General features: G+C 40.5%; 1 protein-coding gene across 1 annotated transcript in view; it reads left to right on the top strand.

The window, feature by feature from the left end:
• Window positions 1-18,901, top strand: part of CATSPERE (catsper channel auxiliary subunit epsilon) — a gene marked incomplete at both ends in the record, with an annotated part of 177,838 nt that overhangs the window by 105,206 nt on the left and 53,731 nt on the right. The window contains one exon of the mRNA XM_080698694.1: window positions 3,523-3,581. Coding sequence (XP_080554820.1) covers window positions 3,523-3,581 — 59 coding nt within the window. The remainder of the gene's footprint in view (window positions 1-3,522; window positions 3,582-18,901) is intronic.

Below are 18,901 nucleotides of genomic sequence, written 5' to 3'. Positions count from 1 at the left end.
CTAACAACCAATCTCTATTACCACAAAGTCAGCACCTTTCATAGCCAGAAAACACCATCAGCAGAGAAACAAAAAATATAATTACAAGGGACAGAGAAAAAGAGGGGTGGAAAAATGAGACACCAGAAAGAAACCAGACCGCAGTGCTGCGGCCCAAGCCGTAGCGAGGAGCGCCGTGGGCGCCATCTTCCCTTGCAGCTCCAGGCCCCAGAGAGGAGGGGGACTCAAAACAGAGATCAGAACCAGAGAGGATATATGCCGGCCTCACAGCAGAGAACACAGCAGCGTCGCCATTTTGCCAACGGTAGCAGCGAGCTCACTGAACAGCACCAGACCAAAACACTTAACAGCTGACCAGGCTCCAGAGAGGAGCGGCAGACAGCGAGTCAAGGTGAGCCGCTGCGGAACAGCCGGGCAGAATTCGGCAGATTTTTTGACACAGGGAGCATCTAAAGCTCCCAGTGACTGGGCTCAGCACACCCTGCAGGGACTCAGAGCGGAGCTCAAAACCAGAGAAGAAATATGCCAGCCTCTTGGCCAAGGGCGTGGCAGCAGTTCCATATTGCAACTGGCAGCAGCAGCAGCGAATTCACCGAGTCCACTACAGATCCATCAGCGCACTCAACAACAGTGAGTTAAATTGCGGCCCCTAGAGGAAAAATCCCAGTACTGCACTCCCAGGGACTTGACCCAGTGGGGGAGTGGCAGTGGCAGAGATATCACAACATAGGAGAATGCCCAACCTGGCACCCTCCATGGTCTAAAGCAGCCTCAATTGTCTCCCTGGGTCTGAGACTCTGCCACAACCCAGTAAAGGAGTAGTGGTGACTGAGATACCACAGACTTGAGATCCAGAGCACCTTAAGTGAAGTCATAGTGACCCAAGGGAAGAACCCAGAGAAGGCACAAACTTCCAAAATCATGGGAAAGAGGAATAACACTGGAGCAATGAATGCCCACAACCCCACAACATCAGAACCTGATAAAACAGAAATTCAGAGATTTCTAGAAGATCAAATCAGGTATATAACTGTAGAAATAATAGAGGTGTTTTGAAAAGAATTCAGAGAGAGCCAAAAGGAGATAAAGGATGCAATTAATGAAGTAAAGGCCTCAATTCAAAGTATAAACAACCGATTAGACCACATGGGGAATAGAATCTTGCTCTTAGAAGATGATCACTCCAAAAATGGACACATAGTTTCTAATTTAGAAAAATCCGACAGCAGAAATCTGACATTGAAGAAATATGGGCCCATTTTAAAAGAGCTAACCTAAGAATAATTGGAATAGAGGAAGGAAAAGAAGGTGAAACCAAAGGGATCAATAATCTCTTCAAAGAAGTAATAGTAGAAAATTTTCCAAACATAGAGCAAGAGGTTGATACACAGGTCTAGGAAACTTATAGAACTCCCTTTAGACAGGATCGGAGAAGAGGATCCCCACGCCACATAATTGTCAAAATGACCAATGTGGAAGCCAAGCAGAGAATCTTAAAGGCAACAAAAACAAAGGGCCAAGTGACATTCAGAGGCAAACCAATTAGAATCACTCCAGACTTCCCAAACCAAGTCATGAGAGCCAGAAGGGCTTGGAGTAACATATTCCAAACTCTGAAAGAAAACAACTTCCAGCCAAAAATTTCCTACCCAGGAAAACTTTCTATCAAATTAGATGGGGAAATAAGAAGCTTCTATGGCAAACAGAAACTGAAGGAATTTATGTCTTCAAAAGCAGCACTAGAGAAAATAGTCAGGGAGATTAACTTCAAAGAAGAAATAGGTAACACACACCAGAACCAGAGAAACAAGATTTCCCATCCAACAGACAACTAAGACTGGTTATCTGTGGAGATTCATTATTTATGTTAGTCTTTTACATATCTCTAAATTGTATTGTTTGCTATTATTGTTACTAATTTTTAGGATTTCTATTTGGAATATTAATATACCTTCAGATATAGCATTTGGAAATATTTTATCCCATTCTATCAGTAACTCTTAATTCTGTTTAAATTGTCTTTGGATATACAATATTTTTTTACTTTTTAGGGGGTTTGTTTACCCTTCTGTTGCCTGTGCCATTGAAATCATATCCAAGAAATCACTGCCAATTATAATGTAGTGAGGTTTTATGACCCAGATTTTCTTCTAAAAGTTTATAGTCTTAAGATTTATATTTAGGTCTTTTACCTATTTTGAGTTAATATTTGTATATGTGTTAGGTAAGGGTCCAATTTATTCTTTTTCATGTAATTATTATTTTCCAACAATATTTAGGTAAAAGATTTTTATTTCCTCCACCAAATGTTCATAAAAACCTTGTCAAAAATAACTTGACAATATATGGAAGAATTTATCTCTAGGCTTTTATTTAACTCCAATGGTTTGTATATCTGCCTTTATAACAGTACTACACTGTTTTAATTATTGTAGCTTTATAACATTTGAAATCAGAAAATATACATCTTCTAGCTTTGTTTTTTTTCAAGATCATTTTGGGTATCTAGAATCCATATTCCATATTAGGATAGATTTTTTCTGAAAAATAAATAAATGTATGATAGTTGCACCTAAAAAAAAGAAAAAAGAAAAAATATTCTCTGGTAAGAAAGAAATCAAAAAGAAATATTGAAATGTTATCTTTAAGTCATCAAAAGCTTGGTATCAGACAAATGAAACTATTATGTGAGATTATCATTGTTAATTTTGGATAAATTGCTATAATACTAGATGTCAACCACTAAGCCAAGCATGGGAAGGAGGGATGGAGAGGGAACGAGGTAGGGATCAGGTAGGGTCTAACTGGGTGATGTGTGCATGTATGTCTACAAAGTTTTTCTTTTTAATCCCATTATGATGTATGAATACAGTGCACCAAAAAGAAAAAAAAAAACAAATAAAAGAAAAAGCCCCTTGATCAAGGCAAAAAAAAAAAAAAGAAAAAGAAGAATAAGAATATTGTAGTGACAACAGCCAAATGAGGATAGAGATAAAAAGAAATCTAAACAAGAAAATATAAAATTAAAGGGGAAAATAACAAAAATGTAACAAACTATTGAATACGTAATTAGGATTTGTGAAGTCAAAGAGAAAATTAATTTGAAAAATACCAATTATGTCATTTTCTTCCTTTAAAAAGGTTTAAGTAACCGGGTGTGGTGGTGCACGTTTGTAATCCCAGCATTTTGGAGGCTGATAGCCTCAGCTACTAACTAGTGAGGCCCTTTGCAACTCAGTGAGACCCTGTTTCAAAATCAAGAATAAAAAATAGGACTGGGGGTATGGTTCAGAGGTAGAATGCCCCTCAGTTCCATCCCCAGTACTGAAAAAAAAAAAAGTTTAATATATCTGGAATGTATATATTGAGTCCTAGGATAACTTGATTGACAATGATCAACATTATTACATATCCTAATAAAGGCATTTTATGTACCTGGATATGGAAAGCAGCAAGCTACCAAAGTGAAATCCCCATCCCAGTTTTCCTGCTTTACATATCTTTTTTAATTTTCTCTTTCAGGAAATATCATTTTTTCAGAGAGTAGACTATCTGAATGTAAAGGATTACTTCTCAATGGTGTAAGTGTGACTTTCAAAACAACTTTATGTGTATGGTGTCATGGGTCAACACAATAATTTCTGTGGGTTCTTGACTTCCATGGTGAAAAGAATATCAGCACCCACCAATCAGAGAAAAGACAGAGGTTTTATTTAGGAAAGTAAGGAATACAAGTTTGAGGTAGAATGGCAGCCAAGGAGGGGGATGGGAGAGGGAGAGGGAGGGGGAGAAAGGGAGAAGCAGAGGAAGGAGGGGATAAGAGAGGAAGAGCAGTTGAAGGGGGAGGGGAGAGGAGAGGGAAGACAGGGGGAGGGGGAGGAGACACTCCTACTGAGATTTTACAGGTTTTTTTTATAAGCATTCAAAATGGGAAGGGGCTTGGTCAGAGGTGCAAGATGAGACCATGCCTTTCAGATGTGAAGCTAGCCCATTGTGCTTTAAAAGGCCTGTTTTTTTGTTGAGCAAATGGGCTCTAAAACTCAAAACAGTTACAGATCAGAGTAAGCAATTCACCAGCCTGGCCTTACACATGTGGCAGTTTTTCTTTCTAATTTGTCCTTTTCCTAAAATTCTACCTCATCATGTGGTACTGAGGATTGAACCCAAAGATATTTACTGCCAAGCTACACCCCCAGCCTTATTATATTTTTATTTGGAAACGCGGTTTCCAAATAAAAGTTGTGGAGAACCTTGGTAAGTTGCTGAAGATGGTCTTGAACCCATGATTCTCCTGTCTCAGTCTCCCAAGTACTGAAATTACAGACTTGCACTACTGTGCCCAGCTTCAAAAGAACTTTTACATTTGCCAGTCAGGTTGTTGATTTGTAGTAATTGTTATTTAAATAGCCTCATGGTCTTTTATTTGGCTTTTTAAAAAACTTGGTACATTTGCCAGTTTTAAGTTTTCTTTTATCATAGCTATGTTAATATTTCTGTTGTTTAACTTAAAATGGATTGCCAAGAGCCGGGCATGGTGGTACGCGCTTGTAATCCCTGCCCTTGGGAGGCTGAGACAGGAGGATCGCGCAGGTTCGAAGCCAGCCTCAGCTACTTAGTGAGGCTTTCAACTTAGTGAGACCCTGTTTCAAAATAAAATATTAAAAAAAAAATAGGGCTGGGAGTATAGCCCGGAGGTAGAAAGCCTCTGGGTTCCACCATCAGTACCACAGAAAGAAAAAAAAAGGATTGCCAAAGGCACTTCTGAAGTCTCCAGAGCTCTGAAGTACCAAGTCTCTGTTGACTTTGTAGTAGGAAACCGTATTCTCTATTCTTTCCTTCAGTGGATGATGGAAAGGCTTACATTTTACACTTGTTAACTTGTGTCTCAACCACTCTTGATATTGTTGTGTGTTGGAAGAAGAAAGTAGATGAAGACAAAATAAGATTCTGACTAGTGGGGAACTTTAAATTATTTTTTAATTGTTGGAGTCGACTATGAGAAACTGTTTTGAAGAGGGCACAGTGCTTATTACTTTTATTGAGAAAATGTGGAATGTTTTCCATTAACTGGAAAACACAGTAACAAAGCCGGGGGTGGTGGCACTCGCTTGTAATCCCGGCGCTTGGGAGGCAGAGACAGGAGGATCACACAGGTTCGAAGCCAGCCATGCTGGCTTGGGACCCTGTTTCCAAATAAAAAAACCTATAAAATATGTCTGGGAGTGTAGCCCGGAGGTAGAAGGGCTCCCAGGAACCCCAGTACCACACACACACACACACACACACACACACACACACACACACACACACACAAAAACAAAAACAAAAACCACAGTAACAAGATGACAAGCCGGTTGAGGCTGACAATCACTACATGGTTATGAATTTAACAGATACATATCCCATGCATTTGCCGGGGATATAATGGCAAACAGGTAGATGTAATTTCTTCCTTCATGGAAGAAGGAAGAAACAGATGCACACACAATACAAGTAAGGAAATCCAGGAAATTAGTATTTGTGTTAAATGCTATGAAGAAAAAGACTGACCACTCCTATTGTCAAAGTTGGTGTCTAGGTGAATGGTGAATTAACCTCCTCCTAGCAGCCTATGTTGCCCTTTATCTAGTACCCAGCATTGTGCTGGTCTCGTAGTTTAATCTTTGATAATGAGCAAATTCTGCTGATGGTGTGTCTTGATCTAATCTATAAGAAAAGGAATAGAGAATTTGGACACTAGCAGAGGATCACAACACTCCTCTACAAGGAGAAGTGCCAGACAGTGGCAAGGTGCAAGTCAGTGCCTTTTCATTGCAATTGAGGTTCATGTGAGTATTGGCCCCTGAAATGCGACTATTCAGCCAAGTGTACTGGCACTGTAATCCCAGTATTTGGGAGATAGAGACAGGAGGACTACAAGTTCAAGGACAGCCTCAGCAAGTAGTGAGACTCATCAACCTAGTGAGATTCTGTTTCAAAATATAAAAACAAAATAGGGCTGGGAATGTAGCTTGGAATGTAGAATGTCTCTGGTTCAATCTCCAGTACCACCAAAAAAAAAAGTGACTAATACATATTGAGAGGTGTTACTAATATAAATACATACAAAATTTTGAAAATGTACAAAGAAAAATAATGTAAACTCAGCTTTTATACTAGCAAATTGCTATACTTGGGACACAATGGGTTAAATAAAATATTGTTACTTTCAAAAAAGAAAAGAAATTGTAATCCTCCTGCCTCAGCCTACAGGCTATCACCATTGTGCCTAGTTAACAAGCTTTTAAATAATTCTTTATAAGCCGGGTGTGGTGGCGCACACTTGTAATCCCATCATTCGGGAGGCTGAGACGGGAGGATTGTGGTTCCCGGACAGCCTCAGCTGCTTAGTGAGGCCCTCTGCAACTTAGTGAGACACTGTTGCAAAATAAAAAATAAAAAATAGGGCAGGGGGTATAGCTCAGAGGTCGAATGCCCCTGGGTTCCATCCCCAGACTCACAAAAATAAATAAATTCTTTATAATTATTAGATCATTCCAATTAAGTTTTTTTTATAATTTTAGCAAAATAATTTCTAAATCTGAAAAAAATAAATGAACTATATCCATATCATAGCACTACATGAAGGCATTTTATGGTTATCATTCTGGCCTGACAATATTTTCTGGAAAAATAGAATTGTTTTCCTTGAGCAAAAGTCTGCTTTTCTTTAGTGTGTTACTACTATCAGTGAATTTGAGTACCTGCTCAATGCCAAGCATGCTGTAGATATTAAAAATACATATTAAACTGGTGTGGTGGTGCATGCTTGTAATCCCAGTCCTTAGGAGCAAGAAAATGGAGCCGGGCATAGTGGTGCACACTTGTAATCTCAGCATTTGGGAGACTGAGACAGGAGGATTGCGTTTCACAGACAGCCTCAGCTACTTAGTGAGGCCCTTTGCAACTCAGTGAGACCCTTTTTCAAAATGGAGAATAAAAAATAGGGCTGGGGGTGAATCTCAGAGGTAGAATGACCCTGATTTCCATCTCCAGTACCACACACAAAAAAAAAAAAAAAAAAAAAAGAAGAGAAAAAAATTGTGGGACCGGGGTGGTGGCGCAGTACTTGAGAGGCTGATACAGGAGGGTTACAGATTTGAGGCCAGCCTCAGCAACTCAGAGAGACCCTCAGCAACTTAGTGAGACTCTATTTCAAAATAAAAAGTAAAATAGGGCTAAGGATGTAGTTTGGATGCAGAATTCCTCTGGATTCAATCCCCAGTACGAGAGAAGGAGAAAGAGAGAGAGAGAGAGATCAGAGATGGGTCCGGTGGTGCAGGCCTGTGATCCTAGTCTTTGGGAGGCTGAGACAGGAAGCAGATTAGAGGCCAGCCTCAGCAAGTAGTGAGACTCTCGGCAACCTAGTGAGACCCTGTTTCAAAATAAAATACAGTCATATCTACCATTATTGTATAACCTGAGTGCATTGTTTTTCTAGAGACAGGAACATGGGTCTTACAATTTTTCAACTTGGATCGAGTGAATATACAAACACATGTGTCAAACCTCACAAGGTAAATGACAGGGATTGGATACCAAAATCTTACCTAAAAAATGTATAGGTGTAAACTAAGTTGTAACGGACCAGCTCAGCCAGAGCACTGGGACCATTGGGACAGGGGTCTTGGAAGGTGGGCAAGGATTCGGCTGAGGGTGACAGACAGACACAGACAACTCAAGGATATTGTATCTGAGTGTAATTTGCAAGGTAGTGGCAAGGAATATATACAGTAAAAAAAAATTGATTACATCATTGGATAACTTTGGCTTACATACAAGGTATTGTTTTTTAAATCAATGGTTTCTATACACAATCTAACTAGGATACCCATCATTGCACACGTCTCGACCTGGCAGAACATGCTGACCAGTTACTAGACTTGTGGTACATTTTTCCTGTATGAAGAGATCAAAGCTATAACTAGAAATTATCATTAAGATTTCTTTTTATATATTTTTATATATTGTAATAAGGTCTTTTTCATTACATATATCCAAATATCTCTATCCATTCTATTTTCAAACATTATAAAAAAAAACAAGTCCAATGTAACCAGGGAGCTTTGTACGGCCTCCTTTTCCAGTAAGTAAACACCTCCTCTTCTAATTGTTTTGTTATGCTTTTCTTCTGGGCATATGTTAATAAACACTAAACCAGTCTTGCTCTAGTTAATTTAAAATAGGATACCTTTTTACCATTAATATTAACCCATCTATCTCCTATCTTTGTAAACTCCAGTAAATGGTACCGATTAGGTTCTTTCTCCCTGGGGGTTGTCACAGCCTATTCCCAATAATGAAAGCAGGACCAGACTTAGTCATAATGGTGGGAGGCGTGGGCCTTTCTTCTTTAGCCTCTTTCTTTCTTCTAAATGCTTAAGCTTTTTGCATGACTAAGTTCTCTTTGGGGCTTTCCTGGAGTATATCTTGCTGTTGTAATATATCCACTAATGTGCTGGAATCCCCTCTTCTCTAGCCAATTTTATTATAGCTTGGAGCAAGGCAGGGGGCATTTGAGGGCTCAAACATATTACCAGAAAATTTATCTTTCACGGAATCAGTTTTACCTGTTATACGGTCTTGATCCCGGGACCTCGTCCTGCATCACTGGAGCCATGTTTGTGAAAAGTTAATAGAATCATTATCAAAAGAACAATAGCAGCCGGGCGTGGTGGCGCACGCTTGTAATCCCCGCGCTTGGGAGGCAGAGACAGGAGGATCGCGCTGGTTCGGAGCCAGCCTCACTGGCTTAAGAGACCCTGTTTCCACATAAAGTTAAAAAATACGTCTGGGAGTGTAGCCCGTGGGAGTGTAGCCCGGAGGTAGAAGGGCTTCCAGGAACCCCAGTACCACTAAAAAAAAAAAGAAGAAGAAGAAGAACAATAGCTATGAAAGAACATCCAAGAGCAAGGAGTTCTCCTGCGAACGAACCCATTTTCCTCGGGGCTTGCTTCCGTGAAGCTCGTGCCACGTCATGCGTGCAGGGTCACGCAGACTCCAAGGGAGGCAGGGTCATCACACTAAGTATTACACATTACCTCCACACAGTGTTATTCCCCTCTACTTACAATGTAGTATACAGCGTTTCACTGTAAGATAGCTTTACTTAGCTAAGCACCACGGTGCATGCCTGTAGTCCCAGTGCATGGGAGGCTGAGACAGGAGGATCACAGGTTCAAGGACAGCCTTAGCAACTTAGTGAGGCCCTGTTTCCTAAATTAAAATAAGAAGGGCTGGGGATATAGTCCGTAGGTAGACTGCCCCTGGGTTCAGTCCTCAGTGCCTCTCCCCATACACACACACACACACACACACACACACACACACACACAGGATCATTTTATTTTGAAGGCAGAACATATGATTTCTGCCTTCTGTGGGTTTATTATTTAAGGTGAGATATATAAACATACACAAAAGTGTAAAAGTATTCGTTTTTGAAGGTTTGAAGATTTTAACTGCATAAAAGCAAATTGCAATCTCCGGGCACAAGCCAAGGTGGGTGGGCCTGTCAGAGAAGCCTGTGGGTCCTGTCCATGCTTACCCTGTTTCCCTCGGAGACGCCATCATGTGCTCCCTGGAAAGCACTCCCGCTGTGACTGTTATGTAGCTGCTTTTCAAGCTGGGTGCTAAGTACTGGGAACTACAGACAGAAAGAGAGCATACTCCCTAGAGATAATTAGAAGCATCATCATCAAATAGCCCAGAAGAAACAGTAAGTGATTTTAATTAGAAAGGGAAAGGTGAGGAGAAAGTGAGACAAAAAATGGGTCTTATCATGGGGCGTCCTGGCGAACACCTAGAATCCAGCAGGTCACGGCCAGCCTTGGTGACTGAGGGAGGCCCTCTGCAACTTAGTGAGATTTTGTCTCAAAATCAAAAATAAAAGTAGAGCTGGAGGTGTCGCTTTGTGGTAGAATGCCCTCGGGTTCAATCCCCAATGCCAAGGAAGGAAAGGAGAAAAGGAGAAAGAAAGGGAGGAGAGAACCAGACTTTGGCCTCCTTAACAGTAAAGATGGATAAAAGCAAAGAGAAAACAGGAATGAAAGCAGGAGCCCACACAGCGCCTAAGAACTCTGCATTTAAAGGTCAGTATAGGTCAAGCATCCTTAACTCAAAAATTTGAAATCAGAAATGCTTCAAAATTCAAAACTTTTGAACACCACCATGACACTGCAAATGGACAGTTGCACACCTGTCCTCCTGTGAAGGGACGAAGTCAAACGCAGGCACACTAAGCCGGGCATGGTGACGCACGCTTGTAATCCCAGCTTTCGGGAGGCTAAGACCAGAGGATCGCAGTTCGCAGACAGCCTCAGCTACTTAGTGAGGCCCTCTGCAACTTAGTGAGACTCTGTCTCAAAATAAAAATATAAAATAGGGAAGAGGCTGTAGCTCAGAGTTCAAATGCCCCTAGGTTCCATTCCCAGACCCACCCCCCAAAAGAAAAATATGCAGGTGCCTTGAAAATATTGCAAGAAACTGCCATCAAGCTAATGTATATTAAAATAAATGAATTTCATGGTTAGACTTGTATCCCATCCCCAAGATCTTTTATGTCCATGCAAACATTTCAAAATCTATAAAAATTAGAAATCTGAAACACTTCTGGTGCCAAATCTTTAGGATAAGGGATACTCAATATGTTTTCCAAATCTACAGTGTAACTGCTTTTAGCTGTGGTGATATCTTAGCTCATGTGACTCAGAACAGTTTAACTCACTACCTAATCTATTTCATTTTCAGGTATTCCAGATAGCTGCTGGCTGTGATACTAAAAAATACATTGCAGTTAAAGGGCAAGTATCTCTTCATTTGACCTGCCTTCCTCCTTAGGTGTAAAAACAAAGGGTGCTGACTACACGTGATAATATTAGCCTAATGACTGGTATGTCCATATGAAATCCAAAATTGAAATGACATCATCTCCAGTTTCACTTGGTTTGAATTTCACACCACGTCAAATATTACACTTGAATCATATTAAATCAATCAAAATTACATTTGAATCATACTAAAAAGAAAAAATCAAGCCAGCCTTGTTGGCGCATGCTGGTAATCCCAGTACTTGAGAGGCTAAGACAGGAAGATTGCAGGTTCGCAGCCAGCCTCAGCTACTTAGCCCTTCACAATTTAGTGAGACCCTGTTTCAAAAAAAATAAAAATAAAAAATAGGGCTGGGGTATAACTTGGAGGTAGAATGCCCCTGGATTCAATCCCCAGTACCATAAATAAATAAATAAGTAAATAAATAAATAAATAAATAAATAAATAAATAAAATCAACCTTTTACTGCTAGCATTTCTTTCTCTTTCTCCTTACTTTTCTTTTTTTCTTTTTCTTTCTTTTTTTTTTTTTTTTTTTTTTTGCGTGTGTAGTACTTGGGATTGAACCCAAGGGTGTTCTACCTTCCCCAGCTACATCCCCAGCTCTTGTTGTTGTTTTGAAACAGGGTCTCACTAGGTTGCTGAGAGGCTCACCAGTCTGCTGAGGCGAGCCTCACACCTTCAACCCCCCTGTTTCAGCCTCTCAAGTACAAGGATTTAAAGAGGTGCAACACCACATCTGGCTCGCCCAGTTTCTTTACCATTTTTACCACTGGCCTCCCTGGGCTCTTTAGTCCACAGTGAATCCTCAGAGTAATGAGTGGAAGAAACTTCACCCCTGCTTTCCATCCTGCTCAAGCCAGTTCTCGTTTCATTTCCATTAGAGAGTCACTTATACCCACGTCGGAGAAGCCTTAGCTTCCTACACCATTTTCAAGAAATTTCTTGGAGCCGACTGAACAGAACCAGCAGTGGTCTCTTCAGAGAATCCCCAGTTATGAACTTCCTTGGCCCTGCTATGGTTCACTGTGGGGCCCACTGGATTTTGTGCCTTCCATTTGTCACGGCACACAGGGAGAATCGGGATCAGCTTACGCAAGCCTGACTCAGGACAGGTGTATCGTACAGGCAGAGATCTGCTGCAATTCCTTTCCTTTGGTTAGGAGTGGAGCAAGATTCAGGGAACAGCAACTCCTCTCTGAGCATTTATAAAGTGGCATGTTCTAATCCAAAACAAATACCTACTCCTCCAAGCTATTCCCCAGCCCTATTTTAGTTTTTATTTTGAAACAGAGTCTTACTAGGGCGCTGAGAGTTTTACTAAGTTTCTGAGGCTGGCCTCGAATCCGTGATCCTCCTGTCTCAGCCTCCTAAGTACTAGAATTGCAGGCCTGTGCCACCACACCCAGCGATAATCTTCATCATTACTTAATTGCGATAATCACTGGATGATTGATAATTAAATATTCCTATCTTATTCAGCATTTCCTAATATCTTTGCACTCACAATTCTTTTTCCAGGAAACACAAAAAGGCTGATTTATGCAGCCTGGACATCTTCAATTCTCTGGTGGTTTGTGTCTTTACTCCTCAAAGTATGGTGTGTAGACCAGCAGTGGCATCACCCAGGAGCTTGTGAGGAACGCAGACGCCCAGCTGGGTGTGCTGGTGCAGCTTGGAATTCCAGTAACTGGGAGACTGAGACCGGAGGGTCACAGGTTCGATTCCAGCATCAAGAACTTAGCAAGGCCCTCTGCAACTTAGTGAGGCCCTGCTTCAAAATAAAGAAAAAATAGGACTGAGGTGTAGCTCAGAAGTAGAATGCTCCTGGGTTCAATTCTCAGTATCACAAAAAGAAAAAAAGAGAGAAAGAGAGAAAGAAAGAAAGAAAGAAAGAAAGAAAGAAAGAAAGAAAGAAACTCAAGCCTCCTTCAGACTTTAAATCACAATCTGCATTTTAACAATGCAGAAAATATGCAAAAACATTAAAATTTAAAAACTGCTGCAAGCATTAACGTGTTACTAAAATCATTTTCCAGTACCATCATGCGCAGAAGCCCTCCTCAGTTCTGCTTTCTTTCTACAGTGATATACAGAGCAGCTTGGCCAGTCTGTTTTTGGAAAGGTCCAGATAGAACTGTCAAATGTGGTTGCTCATCAGAATCAGCTGGAGAGTTTATTTACTTATTTATTTATTTATTTATTTATTTAATGTGGCACTAGGGACCAAACCCAGGGGGCATTCTACCTCTGAGCTTTACCGCAAGCCCTGTTTTTTATTCTTTATTTTTGAAACAGGGTTTCACTAAGTTACAGAGGGCCTTACTAAGTAGATGAGGCTGCCCTCAAACCTATGATCCTCCTGTCTCAGCCTCCCAAGTGCTGGGATTACAAGTGTGTGCCACCATGCCCGGTGGAGAGCATGTTTAAAAACACAGATTTCAGGACCTTGTACTCAGGGCCTCTTGTTGTGATCTGCTGTTCTAGAACCCTAAAAAGAATTACAGGTCTTGGACTTGATTGCAGTTTGCCTAATATTTTCACAGTTGCCAAAGGAGACCAGGGAGAGTCTGGAGTCCAAAGTACTTTAAGAGAGCCTGGAGAGCTGTCAGAAAAGAAATGCATGGGGCCCAATTTGAGTTCAGGGAAGAGGTAGTCTAGACCTTCCATATATACCTAAAAATGGTGGTGACTAGGGTTCTTCCATGTGGCATTGGAAGCAACCGACTAAAATGGTGAATGGGAGAGCTTAGCTTACTACAAACTAGTGTCAGTGTCAAACATAGAGTCCTTCGTCTGCATGAGCTCTGGCTAGAAGTCACATGCAGTCTTGCTGGCACACATAAGGGAGCCTTGAGCAGCAAGTAGGACTCTAGAACATGATGTAGTCTAAAAATGTATGGGATGTAAAGGAGTTCAAGGAAATTTCTTCTTTTTATAGATTTTTTTCTGTGAATTTACTGTTAATTTTAACCATTTCTAAGTGTACAGTTCAGTGAGATAAAACACCATTATACTGTTGTATAGTTAGCATCCCTGTCTAGTTTGACCACCCAAAAGTAAACTGTCCCAATAAGCAGTGACCTCCATTCTCCCTCCTCACTCCCGCCCCACCATCCCCTGCTAACCTTACCCTGCGGGCTCTATGGATTTGCCTAAGTGCAGACACACTCTGTGGGCTTTTGTGCCTGCCTTCTCCTCAGCATGCTCTGAGGCTCACCTGTGTGGAGACGTATATTAGAACTTCATTTGCTGAGCACTGTAGGGATATACCACATTTTGTTTATCCATTTATCAGTTTGTGGATATTTAGCTTTTATAAATAATACCACTACAAATATTTGTATACAAGTTTTTGTTTGAATATATGATTTCAGTTAGATTGGATAATATGATTATGTGATGTGGTAATCGTTTTTTGGGTTTTTTTGTTTGTTTGTTTGTTTTTTTGGTGGTACCGGGGTTCCTGGAAGCCCTTCTACCTCCAGGTTACACTCCCACCGGCTACACTCCCAGACCTATTTTATACTTTTTTTTTTTTTTTTTAAATGTGGAAACAGGGTTTCTTAAGCCAGCGCGGCTGGCTTTGAACCTGCGCGATCCTCCTGTCTCTGCCTCCCAAGCACGGGGATTACAAGCGTGCGCCACCACGCCCGGTTTAATCCTATGTTTTTCTTACTGAGGAACACTAAACTGCCACAGTTCCTGGACCATTCAAACAGCGCTACCAGCAGTGTGTGAGGGTCCAGTTTCTCTACATCCTCTTTAAGACTTGTTGCTTTGGGGTTTGTTTGGTTTGGTTTGGTTTGTGGGTGTGAGGATGGAACCCAGGGGCATTTGACCTCCGAGCTACACCCCCTGCCTTTTTTTTTTTTTTTTTTTTTTTGGTGGTGGTGGTACTGGGGTTCCTTGAAGCCCTTCTACCTCCGGGCTATACTCCCAGACCTACTTTATACTTTTTTTTGGAAACAGGGTCTCTTAAACCAGCGCGACTGACATCAAACCTGTGCGATCCTCCTGTCTCGCCTCCCAAGCGCGGGGATTACAAGCATACGGTATCACGACCGACCCCCTGCCCTGTTTTTTTATTCTTTATTTTGAAACTGGGTCTCACTGAGTTGCAGAGGGCCTCACTAAGTAGCTGAGGCTGTCCACAAACCGCGATCCTCTGGTCTCAGCCTCCCAAATGCTGGGATTACAAGCGTTCACCACCACACCCGGCGGTGCTTTGTTTTTTTAAAGACAAATAAAATTGTGTGCATCTACTATATACAACAGGATGGTTTTTGTTTTTTGCAGTACTGGGGATGGAACCCAGGGGCATTCTACCACCGAGCTATACCCCCAGCCCTATTTTTTATTCTTTATTTTGAAATAGGGTCTCACTGAGTTGCAAAGGGCCTAAGTAGTAGCTGAGGCTGTCTGCAAACCGTGATCCTCCTGTCTCAGCCTCCCAAAGGCTGGGATTACAAGTGTGCGCCACCACGGGGCTCAACAGGATATTTTGAAGTCTATTGTAGAACAACTAAATCTAGCTAATTGGCATGTTGGCATGTGCACTCTCAAAAAGTCATCACTTTGTGGTTAAAACGTTTTATATGCACTCAGAATTCTTCAAGAATAAAGTATATTATTAACTATACTCATCATGGTGTATAAGAGATCTCTTGAATTTATTTCTTCTAATTGAATTTTTTATCCTTTTTTGTGGTACTGGGGGTGGAACCCAGGGGTTCTATACTCCCAGACCTATTTTATATTTTATTTGGAAACAGGGCCTAAGTTGCTGAGAGCCTCACTAAGTAGCTGAGGCTGGCTTCGAACCTGTGTGATCCTCCTGTCTCAGCCTCCCGAGCCCTGGGATTACAAACATGCACCACCACGCCTGGCTTTTGAAATTTTTTATCTTTTGACAAACCTCTCTGGAACCCATTGGATATAAATTTTTAATGAACACATACCAAATATAAGAAATAATTCAGTAGATTTCAAATTATAGTCTTCAGACACATATGAGAAGCTGATTATAAAAAAAATTATATTTATGCTTACACATATTCGTATGTAGCTCCTCCATTGAACAACCTCAGTTTTCTTCCTCTCCTATCCTTCCATTGAAGCTTTGCTGAGATTTCCCCTCCATCATCTGGAATCCCTCTGGTATTACCACTGCTCCACAGCTTGAAAATATTAGAGAAAACATATGTCCCTTCTCTTTCTGTGCTTAACTAATCTCACTTAACATGTTTTCTAGTTCCTTCCATCTTCTTGCAAATGCTATTATTTTATTCTTCTTTATAGCTGAATAGAATTCCATTGTGTGTATTTCCCATAATTTTGCAATCCATTCATCTGTTGATGGAGATCTGGGTTGGTTCCATATTTTGGCTATTACAAACTGTGCTGCTATGAACATGGGTATGCATATGTTAACGTAGTTCTCTGATTTCAGCCCCTTTGGAAAGATACCCAAGAGTGGTATAGCCGGATCAAATGGTGGATCTATTCCCAGTTTTCTAAGGAATCTCCATACTGATCTCCATAGTGGCTGAACTACTTTGCACTCCCACCAACAGTGTAAAAGAGTTCCTCTTTCTCCACATCCTCACCAGAAATTATTGTTGTTTGATTTCTTTGTTTGCCACTCTGATTGGGGTTAGATGGAATCTCAATGTAGTTTTGATTTGCATCTCCCTGATGGCTAGTGATGTTGAACATATTTTCATGTATCTATGGGCCATTTGTATCTCTTCTTTTGTGAAGTGTCTATTCAGTTCATTTGCCCATTTCTTGATTGGGTTGTTTGTTTTGCTAGTGTAGAGTCTGTTGAGCTCTTTGTATATTCTGGATATTAGCCCCCTATCAGAGTGGTGACTGGTAAAGATCTTCTCCCATTCTGTAGGCTTCCTCTTTAGGTTCTTGATGGTTTCCTTTGATGAGAAGAAACTTTTTAGTTTGAAGAGATCCCACTTATTAATTCTTGCTTTAATTTCCTATGCTTTGGAAGTCTTATTGAGAAAGTTACTCCCTGTACCTATATGTTGAAGTGTAGATCCTATGCCTTTCTCTAATATCTCTATTGGGGGGTACTGAAAGGGAGGGGGAAGGGCATGAAGCACAATGTAAATGTATACCACTCTCAATATGTTCCACTTATAAAAAAATAAATATTAAATTAAAAAAAGACATCTACATGTGACTGAACCATGGTCCCATCAGCTGAGGCTGCTTACTTATCTAGGAACCTTAGCCCATGGTTCAAAATAATAAAGATCTTTAAGTATTTTAAGAAAAAATTAAATAAAATTTTCCCAAAATTAAAAAAAAATAAATGGGGTATGTTAAACCATGCTGTAATCCCAGTACTTGGGAGGCTGAGACAGGTGGATCACAGGTTTGTAGCCAGCCTCAGGTACTTAGTGAGGCCTTCCATAACTTAGTGAGACACTGTCTCAAAATAAAGAATAAAAAATAGGGACGGGAGTGTATCTTGGAGGTAGAATGACCCTGGGTTCAATCCTTAATACCACACACACACACACACACACACACACACACACACACCAAAAAAAAAAAAAATTAGAAATACTAAGGACAGCTGGGCATGGTGGCACACACTTGTAATCCCAGTACTTGGGAGGCTGAAACAGGAGGATCGTGGTTTGCAGCCATCTCAGCTAATTAGTGAGGCCCTCCGCAACTTAATGAAACCCTGTTTCAAAATAAAGAATAAATATAGAGATGGGGGTAAAGCTCAGAGGTAGAATGTCCCTGGATTCAATCCCGAGTTCTACAAAAGAGAAAAAAAAGAAATACTAAGGCCACACACTAATCCTAATTCAATAAATGATGGGCACTCTCCAGTTTGAGAATCACTGAACTGCATGGATAAATGTGAAAACATAAAAAGAAAGTGATATTGGAACTTCATTATGTTTTATGTTTAATTTTTTGTAGATTAAATAAAAAAGAATGTGTTCACCATGATTTCTCTTACATAATTGACAAGTAAGAATTTTCTAACATAAGCCGTAAGTTTTATATTAATGTTGCACTGGTGATTTGTAACCAGTTGTGTGTGTTAAGTTCTTTGGCCTCACATGATCTTAAGCACTGTGTGGACGATGTTATAATTAACCCTCTCTGAAACATACAAGACAGAGACTGGGTCATAATCCCTCCTTCAGTTTAACTGGCTATCCAAAACAAGCCTCACCTAGTCTCCTATCTCATACTGTTTCTTCTACATGAAGGAAAATATTAGAAGTATTTTCTTCTTGCATTATTTTTCTCTAATTCTACATGTATATAGTTAAGCTACTTGTAAGTTTGGGATTTACCAGGAAAGTTCTGACACCAAATATTGTACTAACTGATTTTTTAGGGGGGAAGGGTAGTTACTGGGGTTGAGCTCAAGAGCTCTGAGTTACACCCCCAGACCTTTTGTTTTGTTTTGAAACAGGGTCTCACTAAATTGCTGAAGCTGACCTCAAACCTACAATCCTCCAGTCTCAACCTCCCAAGTACTGGGATTATAGCACATGTCACCATACCTGGCTATTAGCTAAATTTTCATGCTATATTTTTTATTTATCTTATAATACTCTTAATAATGTGCTTTATTGAAGATATGACTAAAAATGTGACTTTTGCCTTTGTGAGATAAAGATCTTTTTATATCAAAAGGAAAAAAAGCCTTACATATTTGTTAAAGGCTCTCATAAATTGGGAAATTTTAAAATGTGGACATAGTGGCACATGCCTGCAAACCCAGTACTTGGGAGGCTGAGACAGAAGAATTGCAGTTTTGCAGTCAGCCTCAGCTACTTAGGCCCTTCAAAACTTAGTGAGACTGTGTTTCAAAATGAAGAATAAGCCAGGCGTAGTGGCGCACACTTGTAATCCCAGCATTTGGGAGGCTGAGACAGAAGGAACACGGTTCAAGGAAAGCCTCAGCTACTTAGTGAGACCCTTTTCAACTCAGTGAGACCCCGTTTCAAAATAAAGAATAAAAATAGGGCTGGGAGTGTAGC

The sequence above is a fragment of the Muscardinus avellanarius genome (genome assembly GCF_963383645.1).
Source record: "Muscardinus avellanarius genome assembly, chromosome: 7".
In the NCBI taxonomy this organism is placed as follows: domain Eukaryota; kingdom Metazoa; phylum Chordata; class Mammalia; order Rodentia; family Gliridae; genus Muscardinus; species Muscardinus avellanarius.
Note: the sequence above shows the minus strand (reverse complement) of the source record. Positions and strands in the feature narration are given on the sequence as shown.